Source organism: Echeneis naucrates, chromosome 7 (assembly GCF_900963305.1).
Source record: "Echeneis naucrates chromosome 7, fEcheNa1.1, whole genome shotgun sequence".
Lineage (NCBI taxonomy): Eukaryota > Metazoa > Chordata > Actinopteri > Carangiformes > Echeneidae > Echeneis > Echeneis naucrates.
In genome coordinates this window covers 13,311,211-13,331,448 of record NC_042517.1, presented here as the reverse complement: position 1 = coordinate 13,331,448, position 20,238 = coordinate 13,311,211, and the positions used below count along the sequence as shown (strand labels likewise).

General features: G+C 39.3%; 1 protein-coding gene across 1 annotated transcript; it reads right to left on the bottom strand.

Annotated features, from left to right (window-relative positions):
* Positions 1 to 126: 126 nt before the first annotated feature.
* On the bottom strand, positions 127 to 14,357 carry esyt1a (extended synaptotagmin-like protein 1a). Its single transcript, XM_029506550.1, has 31 exons — positions 14,031 to 14,357; positions 13,067 to 13,108; positions 11,909 to 12,043; positions 11,564 to 11,637; positions 11,286 to 11,358; positions 11,104 to 11,193; positions 10,952 to 11,007; positions 9,646 to 9,766; positions 9,250 to 9,426; positions 8,662 to 8,744; positions 8,444 to 8,492; positions 8,064 to 8,153; positions 7,349 to 7,444; positions 7,183 to 7,254; positions 7,022 to 7,108; positions 6,574 to 6,723; positions 5,865 to 6,047; positions 5,587 to 5,763; positions 5,414 to 5,496; positions 5,278 to 5,326; positions 5,101 to 5,190; positions 3,811 to 3,906; positions 3,516 to 3,587; positions 3,337 to 3,423; positions 3,025 to 3,171; positions 2,022 to 2,143; positions 1,804 to 1,896; positions 1,555 to 1,686; positions 1,369 to 1,474; positions 1,182 to 1,231; positions 127 to 1,073 (listed from the first exon to the last, which is right to left on the bottom strand). The coding sequence occupies exons 1-31, from the start codon at positions 14,355 to 14,357 to the stop codon at positions 1,046 to 1,048; spliced, it is 3,237 nt and encodes a 1,078-aa protein (XP_029362410.1). The 3' UTR covers positions 127 to 1,045.
* Positions 14,358 to 20,238: the final 5,881 nt, after the last annotated feature.

The window sequence follows — 20,238 nt, the reverse complement described above, 5'->3', positions numbered from 1 at the left end:
AAGGACAAACTTCAATCAAGAACTTCAGCAGCTGCATGATGATATGTTCAAATTATGACAGAGTACAGCAGGATTCTTTTTCTTTATTTCTGACACTTATATTTTATTAACCCCCCTGCCAAAAAAAAAAAAAAAAAAAAAAAAAGCAACATCAGGACCTTTGTGGTGAGGTCACAGTGATGCTACATGGAAGTTGGCACAATATTTACTTAGCTTAGCTCAAAAAGCAAAACAAAAACTTGGCTGACAGCATCAGCCAGTTGCGTTTAGTGCTACAAATACACACAAACACAAATAAGCATTTTGGTGCAAGAACACAAGCCATGTGTTTTCAGAATCTACAAATGTTTTCTTCATAAAAGCACAGTGATTTAGACTCTGCTTACAGTATTATACCACTGTTGTAAGTGGCAAGATGAGGGTCTACGTTTGTAATACTTGGATTTATAAAAGTAACTCTCAGAAAGCTCAGTTTAAAACATATAAAACTTCATTTGGAACATAATTAACACTGACAAACTGTGCACAGTTTTGTAATACTTAAGGCAATGATATAAATGTGTAGAAACAAATCATTTTGGGAATTGTTTGAAGATTGTAAAAATAAAAGTTAAAAGAATAATTTTCAGTTGTGTAGGATGCTATAAATCCATAAAACATTGTCATACCTTAAGATAGTAACCACAGCATAAGCCCTTTTGTAAATAAAATTCAAAGAGGACTTTTACATGTTTTCAAACATTTATAAACTTGTTAGATTGTGCAACATAGTTGCATTTTTATCAAATGTCTATTCAGCCAAAATATTCTACTGAAGATTCTGTCAAAGACAGAGTGGGTTCAGCACAGCTAACACTTTACGGATGATAAGCTACATGTTAAGTGTCATAAATACTGGTGGACTGTGTTTGAAGCGTGTATGTCATTTTTTTCTTCAGCGATGGTGGAAATTTTCATTTAAGCTGAATATAGAAACACACAAAATCACGGATCACAGAAGCAACACTTATGGTTATATAGTACCGAAGATCAAGCTTAGATTCATCTAGTTGGTTTCTGCCACCAAATCGTACCTGGAAAAACAGAAAGGATACAATTTGGTGTTTAAATATATTAAAAAAAATAATATTTGAACATTCTTTTATTTCGCAATTTTATTCAGTAGCTGTTTGAATTATTACCATTGTGTGACACCAGTCTTAAGGTCTATTTGGTCCAGGTCCAGCTGCAACTGGGAGCATTAAAGAAATAATATTAAAAAAGTTATCTCCCATTTTCAGCGGGTCTTGAGCAATGTTTTGATAACAGGAACTGAAGTAATTTTGAGTGATGACTAACAGAATTTTAGATGTAACAGATGATATATACCTTTCCAATGAGTTCTCTATCTCTGCTCATGAAGGAGACGCTGTTCTTCACAGAGAGGTCCAGTTTTCTCTGTGTGGACTCCTCAAGAGAGAAATCAAAGTCAAACCTATAGAAAGTGAGAGAAAAGGAAATTAATAAACCTCCTTTTCATTTCAAAATGACAAATGGCTTCTTTATTTGTCTTACCTTTCATTGAATTCTGGGTTGAGGTCTCTTTTCTTGGTGGCAGTTCTCCTCTTGGTTGTACCTTTTTTGTCAGGCAGCAAGATGAAGGTAACATAGGGGTCTGCACCGTCCTTGGAGCAGGCAGCCAGGGCTCTGTGCAGTCACATTCACAACATACAGTATGATGCTGCTGGTTGCTTTGGGTGGAAAAAAAAATAAAAATAATAATAATGGTATGATTAAGAGAAGTAATGGTTGTCATATGCAGACCTGCAGGAGTGAACAGTGATGAAAAGCCGGTTTTCCTCTGTGGAGAAGGCAATGGTCAGCTTCACCTGGCCTCCTGTGCTTGAATCACCAACTCTAAAGGCACAGTGGAGAACATGCAAAAAACAAACACGCCTCAAGAAAAAGCAGACAACGTAAGCCAGAAAAGGTCTCTTTACAGAATGAACACAGCGGTGCATGGATACTAGTGTGCGACTCACATGGGGAAGCCACTTCTGTGTCTGATGTCTAGATGGGATGGGACCCATCTGGGGATGACTTCAACATCACTGCCATCGTTACCTGCATCCCTGCGGCAAACTGCCAACTGGGTGTCCAGGATCTATAAGATATGCAAATCTTTAGTAAAACTTTGATTTGCTTATGAAACATTGCAAGATACATTACTACATTACAATATGTAAACCCATGGTTAGATATGGATACAAAGTTGGTGTAGATCTTTGATTTCCTACATTTCCCAGAATGACAAGCATCTTTACTTTCCAGTCTTCATCATTTATTTAGTATTAAGCATTGTATGAAAAGTGACAAATAAAGAGTGACTGGTGCCATGTTAATGTACTCTTTGCCAGCACCTGTGTATAATAGTTATTTATAGTGGTTGTGTCTTGCTGTAAAAGCCATTTTGGGATGTACATTTACTTTCTCAGAGTTTGATACAACTCTGTCTGAGCACATTATATTTTATTTGTTTAATATGTACCAAAACTAAAGTGTTAGAAATGTGCGGTTTTCAAGTTGAGATTACCAGGCAATGAGCAGAAAAACCACAAAACTGATTCTTGTGCAAGATGCCACACAAAGTTCTCAGAATCTTAAACTTAAGGGCTTCCAAGGTGATGTTAGATGGATTTTCTTTCTTTGGGACAACATTGGGCTACCCATTTATTCTGATTTCCACTGTTTGTGTGAAGCTAAACTAACTGGCTTCTGGCTCCAGCTTAAAATTCTGGCATTTTGCAGGATATCTGTTAGATATCAGTGAGCTACATAACAATGTGTATGAAATACTGTACATGTATCATTGAAGCAAAAGATTATAGATTATATTCTGTATTTATTGCATCGCATTATTTGTTCAAAAACACAAAAATACCTTTAAGCTGCAAAAACACATTTGATTAAGTGTAGAACAAAACTGAGCTATTGCTCACATGCCTGCAGACTCCAGAGAGAAAGTAAGCAGTCTATTGTCGGTACCTTGAGTGTGGCTCTCAGTAGGATCTGGCTCTCTGGCAGAGCTCCCTCTAGACCAAGCCAGCGGTCTAACACCAAGCCCGGCTCAGCAAGCACCTCCCTGAGAGGGACTGTCAAGGACCCGAGAGCCTGGCCCCAGCTGTGCGAGAGCTACACAATCATACACGCAAACAGATGCACAATTATGCTGCAGAGTTTAACCAAATTTTGAGAAAATGTCTAATACTTCACGGAACTGCTTAAATCAGTTTTATCTGAATTGGAGCTACAAGGTTAAATTAAAAAGTAGACATACTTATCACCGGTGAGTCTCACCTTGACTGTGAGTGTTTCATCTCTGGGGTCACGGACCAAAAAATGAAAGGCTTCGTCCCATCGAGGAGATGTGGAGCGCTCACAAATCTTGGGAAAATTTGTTTTATCGCTCAACAATTTATTTATTTATTTATTATTTATTTTTCTCAATAAACTCAGTGTGAAAGTTGCGATCCTACCTTGGTTTTGTGTGAAACACCTTTGAGGAGAATTTCAGCTCCAGCTTTCGGCTCTTTTCCACTCTTCTTCAACTAATATGCAAAGAGTAATAGAAAACCTACAATTGACAGCATCTACCAAGACTAAGTGAATTAACAGTGTTTTAACATAAATGGACAGCAGCTGTACTGGCTCACTGCAGTGCTCTGTGTAATACAGTAGCAATAAGCCATTATACTTCTTTTTTGCAGAGAAGAAAAATAGATAATTATAAACAACTCATAAATCCCCCAGGACTGGTAGGTATGATCTCACCGGCAGGCCATGTGCACGTTCCACATACACAAACAGCACAGCTGCTGAAGGCAAGACCTTGTTCTGATACAATTGCTGGGACTGGTACTGCATGATCTGTACAAAGCAGGAAATCATGTCACACAGGAAAAAGGAGGGGGAGAGAGGTTTAATAAGATTTGCTGTACAATTAGAAAGGTCTTTGTAAAATGGTAGCTATTTGATATTGAGATAACTAAACTAATCAACACAAATCATCTGTAAGTTTTCTCAAGCTCTCTCTCAGAGCGCCTGCCACAGAACTGGTTTTCTTTCCTTTTGATTAGAAACTGCTGCATTTGCTGTAGCAACTGAGAAACATTGCAAGTAAACAAGAAAACAAGAATAATGGTCTGTCACAGTATGAGGAACATGATTTAACTGATGGGTTGTGATATTTTAAAGCTTGCAGTTATCATTCCTCCTATCCCAACTAACCCTGGACTGGTCTTAAAAGCACATAAAAAGATGGAGACTAAAGTCTGCAGTATTTGCTCTACAAAATTTCATTCATAAGTTCAGTTTAAGTTTATATGAGGTTAAACAAATCCAGTAGGTATTTGAACATTATTGTATCCCAGCTACACACACACACAAAAACTTTAAGAGGAAAGTTTTCCTTCACTGTGGCGCAGAAAGAACCACAGTCAGTGGAAACAAAGTGGGAAATTCAGACTAAAAAGACAAATTGGCAGCCTTGTATTGACTTAACTTGAAAAATGTGTGTATGTGCATCCTTTAAAGAAAGTGACATCTAAAGAGTCTTCATTACTCCTGTTATAAAAACTCATTACGCCATCTTAATAGCATTTAAAGGATATTTCATGTAAATGCAATAATATCCTGGTCAAGCTTAATATTCGAGGCAAATAGATTAATATTGATCTACTTTTATTTTGTTTCCATGAGAAAATGATTTGAGATAGACCTACCTTTGGGAGATGTATATACATAATATACATATACATAATAAGATAATGAACAACTCTTTCTTTAAGACTGCAGCTGGATATGTTTGTATAGAAAAAAAAAAGGGGGCAGAGGTTTATCCTTGTGTATTAAACATGTGCATCATTTGTCTAATGTGAATCATAATGTGAGTATCAGAGCATGCCCATGATTAGGTTCAAGTTAGTAAAATTAACTGTTATACCTGTTTGTTCTTTGAATGCATTTGCGTTTGTAAAGTTTATTATGAACCAATTGTAATGTCAGTCATTTTCATTGCTTTCAAATATCTAAACAAAGAGAACACAAAACTAAATATCTCACCTGCTCCAGTCTGAGTAGGTCAGACACTCTGGGCAGCCACTCCAGCACCAGGTGAACTCGGCCGGACTTCACATCATTCAAAGTGTACCACTGTGAAAAGGGTGCCACAGAAATGTTGAATTTCAATATTATTTCTTAATTTATGTGTCAAAATCTTTATAACTCTACATCACACACCGTATCAATGAATTGTGCGCTGATGATATCTCGTAGGCTAAGCTTGAACCTGTAAAGACAAGTTCTGTCAATGTTCTGTCCTTTACTTTAAAGAACCGCGTAGTCTCCACCTATAGAAGTTGAATTTGTAATGCACCTTCCGAGGAAGTCGTCCTGATCAATGTCCTTGTCAAACAACTCAAACTGGATCTCCTGACCAGGAAGCTGGGTCAAAATCACCTAGACGATTAAAAATACATATAAATCTATTAACCATTCCATCAGATTGGTAGAAAAATAAAATACTCGAGCAGTAAACAAAGACAACACCTCATAGAGCTCATTCCAGATAGGATTGAGGTTCTCTTTAATGGTGTGGCTGCGAAAGGTGATACCAGCCACACGGATCTTGACATAGGGGTCACTTTTGCCTTTGACCATGCCCCCCATGAAGTTGTCCTTGGCTATCAGGTTTTGGGCCTCCACCAGATGAATACGCAGCACTCCCTGTGACAGGGAATGACACAGACAGGGAATGTTACAGTGGTAGATGTTTGAAGGACTGAGTGATGTCGGCTGCTGGTTGACTCTAAGTAACCTCAGTTCACCTCAGTTGCAAACTCTGGGTCAGGTGTGGTATGCTGAGGTCGTGCTGGTTGAGGTTTACCTAACCCACCAGGCCCCATCGGGTTCACCTCTGACTTGATTCCCCCCTGACCCACTCCAGATCCAGAGGATGAAGGGCGAGGGGATGGCGTTGTGGGAGTGGCATCGTCACTTAGCCACAAAACCTAGAGAAAGACGAATAAGAGGTTATATGAGCATTAAATTACTGTATGATCATACTGTCATTTCTGGGACTACCATCGAGCTTCTTGACTTCAGGCCTGACAACGAACGGAAAATATACATATGAGCATTTTTCTGAACTTCCAATGTGAACTCACAACTTACCATGCGTTTTAACAAGAAAAGAGAGTTTAAAATGTGTGTTACTTTGAATATCAAGTCAGCAAATGGGAGTAAATGCCAATAAGATGTGCATGTAGCATAGCTTTTTTAACTTGTGAGGCATATTTTCATATATATATGCAAAACTTGCAGGATTTGATGTCAGTGGATAGTGAGTGTAAGTTTGACATTGATCCTTTGATGGGGTTGTTGAGTGTGACTCCTACAAAAACATTGACTTACTCAGGCCACTGCTGCCATTTGGGGTTTGAACCCACATCTTATATTTCTTATACATATTTCCACATCTTATCTATATTTACTTTACAGCCAAATATATCACTACGTCTTACGTGCAATACCAACCCTTAGCACAATTTTCACATAGATACGGCTGGCTGAACCAGAATCCTCCAGCTGGAACCACTGATCCATGGTGAGTTCAGGGGTCGCCAGAACACGGGGCAGAGGGATGGTGAGACTGCCTAGAGACAGAGCACGGTCATCATCCTTGACCTAGTTTAAAAAAAAAAAAAAAAAAGTAAACAACAGAAACAGTAAGCATGGAGTGAGATTGAAAGCCAGCTGGAAGAGCAAACATCACACAAAGGGAAAAGGGAAAAAGAGGTTAAAAGGAGTGTGTAATTTAACCAGTGACCAGAAAGAATAAGAGGAAAAATTGAATTCCACCTTATAGTAAATCAATAGGGTAGTTACTGTACTAATCCACCTAACAATTTGGGGGGAAAAGTATGTAAAATACTTGCACAAAGCTTAACTGGGTCATTTAATCCTTACTAAACTCATTACTTACTTGAATGTCAATGTCTTGTTTGCGAGGATCTTGGATAAAGAAGGTAAAAGCGTCCTCCCACACAGGGTTGTTGGTCCCGTAACAAGTCTGAAGAATAAAATGGAAAACATTAATTACTTTCCAATTAGTTTAATGTATTAATAAATCATTTTAATCCTTACCTTGCTCTCTCTAGTTGTATCCTGAATTGAAATCTGAACCATTGGGCTTGGGTCCTTATTGCCTTTTCTCATCTATAACAGTAAATAAATCAATATGGGTGTAAAAGAAAAAAAACAAAAACAAAAGTACACCACATGGCAGCATCTTCAATAGATATATGCTTACAGGCAATTCAAAAGCTTGGTCAAGATAGACGACTAAGATGGCAGCAGATGGGGGATCGGCTGTCTTACTGGTCAAGTTCTGGTTCTTCTGAATCACCTGGTAGAAGAACAACAGCTTGATATCAAGTTGATGAAAAAGCAACCTAAACCTAAAATATTTTGGAAATTATTGTTAAAATGTCCCACAAAACCCAAGTAGGCCACTTTAGAATTTTTTTCAATGTAATTTTTGACATTTTTCTTAGTCGCAAATGTTTTCATAAACTATTTAATAATTTATTTTGTGACCAATTTCTTGTTTTTGTCAATATTTTGATAAAAAAAAAAAAAAAAAAAAAAAAAAAAAAAATTATATATATATATATATATATATATATATATATATATATATATATATATATATATATATTAAATGTGGATTACAATTTTTGATTTAACAAATTTAAACTAAACAAGTTGAATTATATTAGCCACATTTATATATAAGAGTACCAGTAAATAAGTTGTTTAAGGCATGAATCCCGCCATGACAATGGTCCTGATTTGTTTCAAGCCTTTAACCTTTGTTGCTTTTCCTGTGTTTTCTGCCTGTCTATACTGTATTAAATAAAAGCAAAAATACCATATGAGTAAATGGCACAATAAATACAATGTTCTGATAATCATCTGAGCGTGAATTTCTGAGCCAGTGCATGCCAGTACAGCTGCAGCCTCACCTCACTCAGCCTGTCAGCAGAGGAGAGCAGAGAGAGCCACTCCAGCCGCAGGTGAACACTGCCAGATGGGACGTCCCTCAGATTGAACCACTGTTTACACAAAACAGAGGGCACATGAAACGAATAAAACACACTTTGTTTTTTTGATCTGGCTGGGTTCCTTGAACCTAGATTGGATGATCACAGAAACATCACGAGGAGCCTCATGGGGTCTGTAGTGTCACATGCTAACAGAATTACTGCAGTATTTTCCTGGGCAACATAATATAATAAATATTTGCTTGTAATTTTTTTATTTTTTATTTTAACTGATAGCTTTCCTTCCTCTAAATATAATGGCAAAATACTGGATTTTGTTAAACTTCAGCATTACTACTTACATCATCCACAACTCTGGCCTTCTTAACAATATCAAGATCCACCTTGGTCCTGAAAGAAAAAGTGAATAAACTAGAGGGGTTATCGGTTAGGGCACAAATCAGAAAGATTAATTTCATTCATTTCAACAGAATTATGGTCCAAAATGTAAAGAGCAGAGATGGATATGACATGAAAAGCACATAGAGACAAAGTCAATGAGTGAAAATGAATAAGCTACCTCCCCAGGAAGTCATCCTGGTCTGGGTCTTTGTCAAATACTTCCACTTCCAACTCCTGACCAGGTACTTCATGGACTATCACCTGACACACATACACACACATGAAGGACAGGGACACAAATACACACAACAAATACAAATATAGATACAGCCACGCACAACACAATAACACAAGGACATGCAAACAGAATCACAATGGCAAGAACCTTTTACTTTTATGCTCTGCAGATCTCAAAACTAAAAATCTCATCCTTTGCTCAAATTGCGCAAAGCAAGGGAAAAAAAAAGAAGTCACCCTGAGAAAGCAAGTTTTGCAAGAACTGCTTATCTAAGAAACAGCAGCTTCCTGTTTCCAGGGAAACAGATAAAACCACCACAAAACTGTGTCTATGTCTGAAGTGCCGGTGGAGTATTTACTACCATAGGCTTAGTGAAATCCTAATGAAGAAGCATACCAACAACAAGCTACATCTTTTAACACACAGATTGTTGGGGTGGCACTTGCATATCCAGGCAAAGCAATATAGTTCTTCTTTGGCTTTCAGCTCCATTTTGGCTCCATTTTCCTCCCTCCCAGCCCCTCTCACCTCATACATCTCCCTCCACTGTGGGTTCAGGTTGCTGTCTACGTGATGGGAGGTGAAGATCTGGGTTCCTACTCGCAGGACAGCATATGGGTCCGATTTCCCATCAATCAATCCTTTGATGACTGTATCCTTAGCAGTCAGATCCTCAGCCTCCAGCAGATGAATACGCACGACTCCCTGGCATGTGTAAGGGGTTCACATGCAGGAAAACACAAGACACCATTGAGAATATCAAAATGTTAGCCAACTTATCTTCACAAAATATGATTTATCATTCACAATGCGAATTTGCTATAAGTCTTCCTGGCTATGTGTTTGGATGCAGGTAATATTCTCAGACTGCTTTAGTCTACGGGCCCCATGTTTCTCCAGGCCATTTTTCACTGAGACAGTTACCCTTGGGAGAGGGGAGCGGAGCTGCGCAACGTGCAGGTCGGCCACCAGGGGAACAGTGAGACGATTGGGGAGCACCAGGAAGGAGGCAATTGCATCCATTATCATAGTGTCCGACATGGCACTGTAAATGAATGCAAGGACGATGTTTTGGACACACAAGGGAGTCACACGCACACAAACAAAACAAACAAACAAACAAACTATAGACTGCCACTGACAATGTGAACATGCATAAATAACATGATATTCAATGTCACACTAACAGGACCAGCAGGAAACACAAACTGGCTCAACAGGAGAGTTGGGGAGTATCATTTAAAGGTGTATATCTAAAAAGAATGACAATTATCACAAAGTATTGCCAGAAGTGACTGAATGGTCAGCAACAATAATACCTCTGACAATGCTTTCATAACTGTGTTATGTTCTGTGGGACTGTGTAGGATCAGCAACCACACAAAAATCTATATCAAATGGATATCAATGCCTATTAGAATTGTTTTGGTCCGTTTTGTCAGAACATTAGTTTATCTTTATATTGTATTTAAATGTACTATAGTTGATTCTACATTGGTCATATTCAGAAGTTACACAATAATTTTGTGCTTATTAAATGTTTCTATAATGAAAAGATATAGTGAATTTAATGGGAATTAATGTGACAGTTTGGGTTATTTGACATGGGGTTTTGTGAGGCATTTAGTTATACATAGTTTATCCCTATTTCCTGCACCAATATCCACATCAGCTCTTCATGTGCACAATGGATGTTCTTTTGTATAGCAATACAGACAGAGGGCACACATCCAAGGGTACTGCAGGTAATATACCGACTACGCATCAGTGCATTACACAATCCCTTGTCAAATAATTCAAATGATCCCTTTCATTTAAAATTTACAGTAGTTCCCATGTTATCTGTAATGAAGGTATATGGTATTACAATAGTGAAGCTTACTGCTCTTGTGTTTTTAATTGCCTCTAAAAAACTATGCACTGTGGAATTAAATATATCAGGCATGGGCTTCACAGGCAGTACTTATTAATAGGATTAAATTATTGATGGTTTTTGGCTTCTCAGAGTTATTGACATGAACAAAAACGAAGCATATTGCCATCCTTCTCTTCCAAGACTGTGACCACACAGATCCATCACCAAACCGTTAAGCACTGTTGTCTGTCTACGTTTGTCTTGAAACTAATTTTAATTCCAGAAATAGCCTCTGTGATCTTGGATGCTAAATAAATAATACATTGTCTGTTATATTGGTTACAAAGAGTCCAGAGCTCCATCAAATCCACTCACTTCAGCCCGGGGATATCCAGCAGGTTGGTAAGTCCGGTCCAGTTGATGTCCAGTTTCTACATGCAAGAAACATTGTTACAGTTGCAAGTGAAGGCACATGAATTAGTGCAGGCATATATATCATAATGCAGTGAGAAACACAAAAAACTCACAGGCCTACGGATGAAGAACAATGTGATGGCTCCAACCAGTGGCACATCTCCGATCAAAGGCTCAAGGATCACACGCAGCTTTCCATGGAGCTGTAAATAGACAATTTTATGTAGAAAATGTGTTCTCAGGACACTTAACTACCAACAACAATGTAAGAATAGGTGCATATACATTCTCCTACCTGGATTCCTTTGACTCCGGCTTTGCAGAAGTATTTTTTGATTTCAACATTGACTTCGACATCACCAGCGTAGCTGCAAAAGAAGGGCAAGTACAAGTCTACAGACACTTGTGTAACCAACACAGGAGTGTATATGATTTATGCTAAAGCTGCCTTTCTTCCTCTGCTAGGTTCTGTTCTCGCCTGTGACAGATAACGACAAGCTTTTTTTTTTTTTAAAGGGCCTTACGATACACAAGCAGTAGTATAAAATAGGGCAGTGGAAGACAGTGCATTACCTGATGTACAAATCCAACATTACTTGTCTCTTATCAAGTTCTGTGTGAGCCTTTACACCAACAACCTTTGCAGCCTGTGAACAAAAGCAGCTGCTGTCAAACAAATAAACAAGGCTGGTGCCAGCTTCACTTCATATTAGAAAAGAATCACATGATGCCCATCGGTCCCTGTAATGAATTCAATAATCATTTTTATGCTTGTAACAAAGAGAATAGTGAGATTAGTCAAGCATTACTAGAATTGCATACATATTACCCCCATCAGTACCACCCGCTTCACTGCATTCTCTCATCGATGCCACACTTATTAAAGCATTAACGGCTGCTTTTATGATGGACCAATACCTTATCTCCTATGTTGACCTTGGTGAAGCTGAGAGTCTGCAGATGAATACTAGAGGCACGGATGGCGGGAGCAATGGTTTCTACCAGCAACTTCTCCAGATACTGGCCTACAAACGGCCATGCCTGCTGCAGGATCTACATAACAGAGCAAATGGTCATTCATTAACCTTATGACTTTAGAAACAGCGAAGCTGTCAGTCATTACAGTCATGTAATGTTCACACTTATAGAAATAATGTAATCCTCCAAGTAGGAATGAATTATAATTGTGAAAAAAACTTAGTCACAGCTAAGGGCTTCACTGAATAAAACATTACCAGAAAAGAACAGGAAATAAAGAAGCAATAACACACGAAGACTGTTTCGTCACCACAGACTGTTTGCCTTGTGGTTGAAACCTTTTATATCGAAGGTTTTACAATACAACTCACAGGATGGATATTAATATTGAAATTGCTTTATCTTCAATTATTTGACATGGGTAGCGATGAAGCTAATCAAGTGTTCTCCAATTATCAGCGCTAATACTCAGCTCCATAATAATCAAGATGATGCTGGTGCTAACAAACAAACTACAGGTACAGATGGGTAACTGACACAGACTGTGTGTCTGCCTAAAGCTGATAGAGAGGGGTAGGCATTAGCAGCTGGATCGCATGCCAGGAAAGCCAAAGGAGCAACGTGGGCTCATGCATGATGAGCCCAGCAAAATTCCATCCTACAATCTGGTCTTGTCACTGAATAAATAGCATTTTACCCTCCAGAGAGGCGCTTTGTACTATTAGTATTGACATCCACACTTAGCCTGTTCTGATGTGAGATTACTGTTCTAAGTGAGTCAAGAAGGCCGCAATATGATCTGAGCTGCTCTTCCTGCCTCTTAATTACACCATTAGATTATCTAATGTGATGGAGAGGCTGCAGCCAGGTCATTTAGAGTAGTAGACTAGTGATCTTCATAATAAATATGAGATGTAAGTGTTGGAGTGAAGTAAATCATGGACACCTCATGCATAAATTATTTGCTATACCCTTTGCTCTGCTAAGAGTTCAGATGAATTAAACAGTAATTTCTCATATAATCTGAAATCGATTTTAAAAATTCATCATAAATAGAAAACATACAGCTGCACAAATGACTGATATGAAAACACATACCTTGTTCAGCCACTCCACTTTTTCTACATCTGGGAAGTTTACCTGTGGACAAGCAATATGGCTCAAGCATGAACACAAATAGCGTTATTACAGGTTGTTGTGTCAAACTATGAGAAGGCCAGTGGTGTTTTTTGTTTTTTTTTTTTTGATGATTGGATTGTCGTTTTAAATATTTCAGTAAAATTCAATAGAAGTTCTACTCTGTTTACATATTGATACCATACTGCAAATAAGACTCCTAACCCTAACCCCTTGACACCAGAGACTTGAGATGACCGATTAGGCCAAACTGCTTTACGTATACAAACACACAGTTTATCCTCTTCCTCTCTCTCTCTCTTTCTCTATCCAGATATGGTGGTCGTGGTCACTGCCTCTGCTCTGAGAGATGTTTGAGTCATCAGGTTTTGAAAACATGCCGTGAATTGAAGCAGGAAGAGGAAATAAACAGGAGAGACTCTCTCACTGATGAAGCAATGCATCTGATAAAAGTAGAGATGAGAGCTTTCCGTCTCTTCAAGGTCTGTGTCATTGGCCCCAGGCTGCCCCAATACGAAGATTTCATCTGACATGTTCATTTCACATTCCTCTGTGTGGCAGCAGTTCAGATGAACTCCCCAGGCACTGAACATTAGGACTAAATATGTCTAAATATGGGTCTGGTCTGTCACAGGGGAAAACACAGTGAACAAAGGGGAGGTTCATGCACAAATCAATGTTAGGGTTGCAAAGACAAAATACTACCTTTTTAGATGTATGCGTTTACTTTAGAGGCTTTAAACTGATAAGTGTCTACTCCTGGGTAAGAGGATATGCGTGTGAAAGCATATCACTCTGATGCAGAGTAACTGTGAGCTCCACCTCGAGTTCAGCCTGACAGCTGTGGTAAATGATATAAAACTGCAGAGACTGAATACGACCGGAGCCGGTAAGCCTCAGCCTCAGTGTGAATACAGGTCCTTACCCAGGGGGGCAAATCCATTTTGGTCCTGAAAACCTTTTCAGTGGTGAATTCCCTCTCGTTCTCCAGAAGGTACATGGCAGACTTGAGCCTCATCACTTTCTCCAGTCGACTGTGTTTCCATCCCATGTAGATCATCAGACCGAACAGGACAACGCTGATGCTGAAGCCGTAGTATCCGGCCAGGTAGACGGGCAGCAGGGCGCCCAGACATTTCCCAAAGGACCACAGCACGCTGACTGCACGTTCCCCGGGGGGCTGGCTGGGTAAGGCCGGGGCTGCTGACGCCGTGCCTATGCTTATGCCCGGCGGCGCATCCGCGGTGGGCATCGCAGTTTTCCGTTTGACTTCAGTGGATCGAGCTGGCTTCCCCCTCCCCTGATACCCTGATCCCGTGACGGGCAGAAAGACCCAAAGACTCACGGTCGGTTTATGACTGAAAGCTTCGAGATGGCTGCTGTTTAAATCATGATCGCATCTCGACTTCGCAGCCCTCTCTGCCTCTCTCTTAGTTCCGCAGGGCACTAAAACGGGCTGCTCAGTATTTCATTTCGGTGTGCAGATCCTCTCACCGATCGGTGCGCACATAGCCAGGGACCAAGTGAGGGCGGGATCAGCTGGAAACCCTCCTTCGCGTCAGGTCCAGTAGAAACCCAAAGCCTAGAATGCCAAAGCGTCACGCACATCCGCGGGCGGCGCGCGTCACAGCGGACTAATGTACATTACAGGTTTTGTGAGAGTCGCATCATGATGGCCATATAAACTACAGGAGCCATGACAGCCAAATGAATGCGGTAAAGCACAGTTCAGTCTGCTGAACACGTTTACATAACCAGAATAAATCTTCCTGCATGCGCACGCGCTCATCTCCACTGCAGCAGTCCCGTCAGCTGAGCATGACTGGCCGTCAACTGATCAGCCACCGAGACCTCAGCTTGGTGGTTCTTGTTTTTAAGAGAAGACTACTTTAGTGCAACTGATTCGTGACAGAGCTGCCAGTTCCACCAAACGCAGCGGTTGCGCCTCCGTGGAAATTATTGTCAACATTTCTGCTCAGCCAAATGAGAGAAATAGACCCTGGGGCGTGTTTTTGTCTCCTGGGTTTTCTCATTAATAGTTTGATTTATGCTCGGCAACCCAGACAGCAGGTTTAAATGACTCCCGGGTTTCCAAGCAACAGCCAATCAGCTGTGTTTGCTCAGAGGGTTACAAGCTTAGTGAAACTGTGCAAACAGATAGCTACACGAAGATCATGCACATTTTACAAAATGCAAATATAATATACAGAAGGCCTACATTCCCACTGCTCCACGTTTCTACAACTCGCTTTACAATCTATCACATTTTGACAGTTTATATTTTGGTAGATTATATGGCCGATTGTCCCTCTTCATTGGGGGGGGGGGGGGGAAGCTACAGGGGCCATTTTGTACTTTATTTAGTTTAGAAAATAAAGTCTCAAACACCAAACGTAGTGATGAGAAATATTAACACTATCCTGATTTAATCATTCTCCCATTCCAGTGTCTCCTGTGTTAACTTTAGTTTCAGTATTCTGTTGTTTTGAAATTTAGCAGTATTACAGCTTTAACATGTGTTATATGCAACATTTTTGAATTTGGGTTAGTTGTGTGAAGTGTAACCACGGTAACTTCACTATGGTTATACTGTCATATAGCAAAAAGTCATCTTACATTGTTGTTTCTCTTTAATAGTGTGACTATGAAAAGCATCCCTAGTCTGGCTCTCGCAAAAATATGTCAAACTGACAAGTCATTATTTTGTTTGAGGTATGTGCTAATGTTTTACACGCTATCTTCCATTGTCTACATTTCAGTCATTGAAGTGGTCTGTGGATTGGAAATCAGTGCCAATCATCAAACTGCCACTCAGTGTATCCCGAAGCGACGTTGATTCACATGGTACCCTGTATTTTCAGGGAAGTGTAACCAATTAATTTCAATAGCCTCATCACAGCCGCTAGAAAAATGAGAAATGTAATTTGGAGAAGCAGAAGTAGTCACAAGATAATGCGGGTGTGTGACAAATGATAAAGCACACGCAAAGTGATGAGGAAAGAATGATCAAAGTTCAAAATGGATGTCAGTTGTGCTTTGTTGATATTTATTCATGTGGATTTATAGCCAAATGTAATTTCTTAAAGGCACCACATTTTAAAGTAACGTTAATAGTGTTTGCTAGAAGAATTGTTGCTTTTGTGAATGTAACAATGATGGTTTAGCAAAGTATCCACTGACCTTTTCCTGTAAAATCAATAAACTTCCATATTCCATTTTATTTGTTGAAGGTCTGCCCATTCTACTTTCACTGGTACCTACATGAACGACCTGGGGTAGTGTTTAGGATATTGTGGGTTGGAGTGCATGCCTCCGTTTTCTGCTAGTTCTTTCTTGTGTGAACGCCACCATCTACTGCTAATTTTTATTGGCTGCAGTTGCAAACTCAGAAGGTAAATGGAGTGAGCTGGCTTGGATCTTGTTTGTGTTTCCATTCGCAGTGTTCACTGGATTCCAGCTTCCTCCTGCCACCACATTTGCTCTTTGTTAGAAACAGGAAAGTAGCTTTATTATCTTACAATGCACTGATGGGATTCTACTACAGACATGTTTATTAAAAAAAAAAAAAAAAAAAAAAAAAAAGTCTTCAGTTAAAGAGACCCTACAAGAACCGGTGGAGGGGTCCATTCTAGTCTGTATGGACTCAGTAAAATTATTTTATAACACGTGGGCTGTCTTGGTCTGCTTCTCCGTGCTGTAGCCCAGTCCATCCACTCACTCTACGGACAATTTAGAGTCACCACTTAAACTAGAAAATAATTGAACCCGCAACCTCATTATGGGGCAACAGCAACAACCACTATGCCACCTTGGTGCTCAAGTCACCCCATACATTTATATCAAGTCACCATTTAACCGAGACATGTTTGGGCCGGGAACCGAACCCGTGAACTTATTGTGGGGCAACAGCGCTAACCCGTACGCCACCGTCATTGTGCCCTGACGTCACAATTGACTGGCAAAGCTGTCACTCAAAATTATGTTTCTAGTTGACAGACTCTGCCAATCATATGGCCCCTTACATTTCACCACACTTCAAACTTTGGTAGCCGTTATGGCAACATGCACGTTTTGAGAAACGTGGCATCGCTGTTTCTCATGTTGGGAAGTAAAGCCGTTTGCCTTGAGCAACATGGTGGTGTAGTGGTTAGCGTTGTTGCCCCACAATTAGGTTGGGGGTCCAAAGTATGTCTATGTTAACTGGTGACTAAGTTGTCCATAAAGTGAATGACGGGCTACAGCATGGAAGAGTCCCCCTCACGACTCCTACAAAAGACTAGAATATCCTAGCTAGCTCTACTTTACATCCCACGGCATGCTTTCTCAGGCTGGAAGACAAGTTATTGTAGGCCATGAAATAACTTGATCGCAGTAAGCACAAACATTTGAATTGAAACAAATCTGTTTTGGTGTTACAATCTCAAACATGGGCTTGAGATAATCGTTTCTTCCTCCATTTCCCATTTCATCCACATCAAAGTTATGTTTCATCTTGGAACATGACGTATGGCATAACAGTACAGGTATGGCAATATGGCAAAAAACAAACCATACACAAATCAGAAGTTCATGCTCTCAGAATTTCACAGGAGAAGGAAAAAAATAAACAAAAACAGCTGATGTAAGTGCAAAAGTAGCAAGTAACAAGAGCATCAACAGAAATGTAGTGGAGTAGAAAATACAATATTTGTCCTTCAAATGTAGGTGTTAAAGTAAAAAAAAAAAAAAAAAAAAAAAAACCTAAGTACAGATAAACAAAAACTGTACTAAAAGTAGACATACAGTGCCAGAAGTAAAAGAAATTCAGTTTTCTGTTTTACACCAAGAGGGAATTGATTGTGGGGGGGGGAAGAAGAATTCAGGCCTTTACAAAAACATACCAAGAGGATTTATTGCTGAAAATGTATACAACTTCAAATTTATTTGCTTCTTTAAGAGACAGCTTCCATAAAAAAAAACAAAACAAAACACAACAACAACAGAGAAGGGAAAGGGGGCTGAAGTAAGCAGTGGGGAGGCTAGATATTCATCCACAATTATATGCTCATGACAACTGGTAATCACAGCAAACAGATGTAAAGTACTGCAACCCAGTGCTCTTACCAAAACGGCTAGTGAAGGGAAGTACACCAAAATGTCTATCCTTCACCGAGGCCAGCAAACAGCTCCACTGAAGCAGGCGAGAACATCAAATAACAGAAACCAAAAGACAATAAAATCTAAAGAAAACAAAGCAGTTTGATCTAAAACAGTTCAGTGCTATAAATGTTTAAAGTAAAACAACACATGACAACAGCAGCTGATTAAAATCTAAAATACAAGAAATATTAAATAACCTTTTGGATATCATTGGCTACTGACAAGTGAAAATAACCCAAACCATCCCATGTACTGTAGATGCATTGGGGCTAATGAAACTTCAGGAATAAACACCCAGACAACAGGAGTTAGAGAAACCCTCAGACACCAGTAAGATCAGCAAACAGACAGCAGACCAAGGCAGACAAATACAGCGAACAGTCAGCAGCAAAAGTCCTTCATAATTACAAAAAAAAAAAAAAAAAAAAAAAAAAAAGGTATCTTTAAACTAGCGATTTTGTGCTCAAAGCAAGAGCTTTTGATGGCTTGATTGACCATGATTAAATTTTTTTTTTTTTTTCAAAAAAAGTCACTCAAGCCAAATTCAACTGAAACAATCTTGTTTTTAAAGCAAACTCTTGCCCCCTTGCCAGCGTCACTAGCATTTTTTACCATCATTACAAAAGTGTTTACCAACATTGCAAAAAAGCATCTCTTTACTACGTAGACTAACATTTCATGGTGGTACAATATTGTTAATGTTAAAGAAGAAAGTCAAATTTTTAAAAAACATGTAGCAGTAGGTCACTCAGGACAATCAGGAGAGACAGGAATTGAAGGCACCTGATTAGCAGCAGGTGAGAGGCAGCCTTCACCCTCCTCAAAACCCTTTGTGTGGACACCATGTGGCTGTCTGGGTGTTTTATTTATTTACTTATTTATATAAACATTGTTTTATTAGTATTTTAACTGTTAGGGTAATGTAGGGGAGCATGCACCCTGAGGTACATGTATTTTTATGATTTTAATAATGGGTCTCTTGAAGAGAGAAGAGACAGATAATAGCAAAATACATAAACATTGTAATGCCCCTTACAATTCAGTAACGGTGCTTTGTTTTTAGGCATAGCAGTGACTGCCGTTGGTTTTAGTTTAGTGTTGTAGTCGTATTGTTTTTTTTTTTTTTTTACTGTTTAGTGGTTGAATGTGTTTAGTTTCAGAGTCTTAACCCTCTGTTTCCTTTTATTCTAGTGCTGTGACTGGTGGGGCCCTCCACTCATCGGTGTGGTCGGGGTTCTTGGGCGTTCACTCTAGATGGAGATTTTGGTTTGATAAATGATCAGAACATATACACATCTAAATAGGAAGAAAATAAAATGTGCAAAAATATATTTTTAAGAAGTACAAAGATATAAGCCAGCATTATATTCAGAACTGTAGAATGTGTCATCGGCTGATATTGCACAGGAGTATTTCACGAGAAAAATGTAAAAATATGGAAAAAAAAATGCTTCAAAACACGGGACCGTGGCAACAAAAATCCTTCATATTGAATCAGAAAGCTTCGGTTTCTCCATCGCTACTTTAAACAAGCTTTTAAAAGCTGCACCTACCTCAGAGTCAGAGAACAAGGGGACCGTGTAGCTGCCAGAAGGCAGAGGACGCATACAGGAAGCCATGATGCCACAGGTGTTTTATATAACCCCCAGCTGATGAGGGGGCGGGGCCGGGGCGGAGCTTAGCTAGTCCTGTGGGGGTGTGTTCAGAGACATACACGTTCCACACAACCTGAACAGTGTTCCGACTACACTAACGTCACTGTAATTCACCATGGTAACAGGCAGAGCTGGACAGAGTACACAACTTCACTACTTGTGTAAAAGTACAGATACTCCTTGTCAAATATTACTCCAAGTGAAAGTAGCTTCGTCAAAATATTACTTAAATAAAGGTAAAAAAGTCAAATAAAAGTATTCGCTGAAAAAAATTACTTCTGTAAAAGTATAAAAAAATACAGAAAAGAAAAGTAGCTTTATTGTTATTATACAATACAC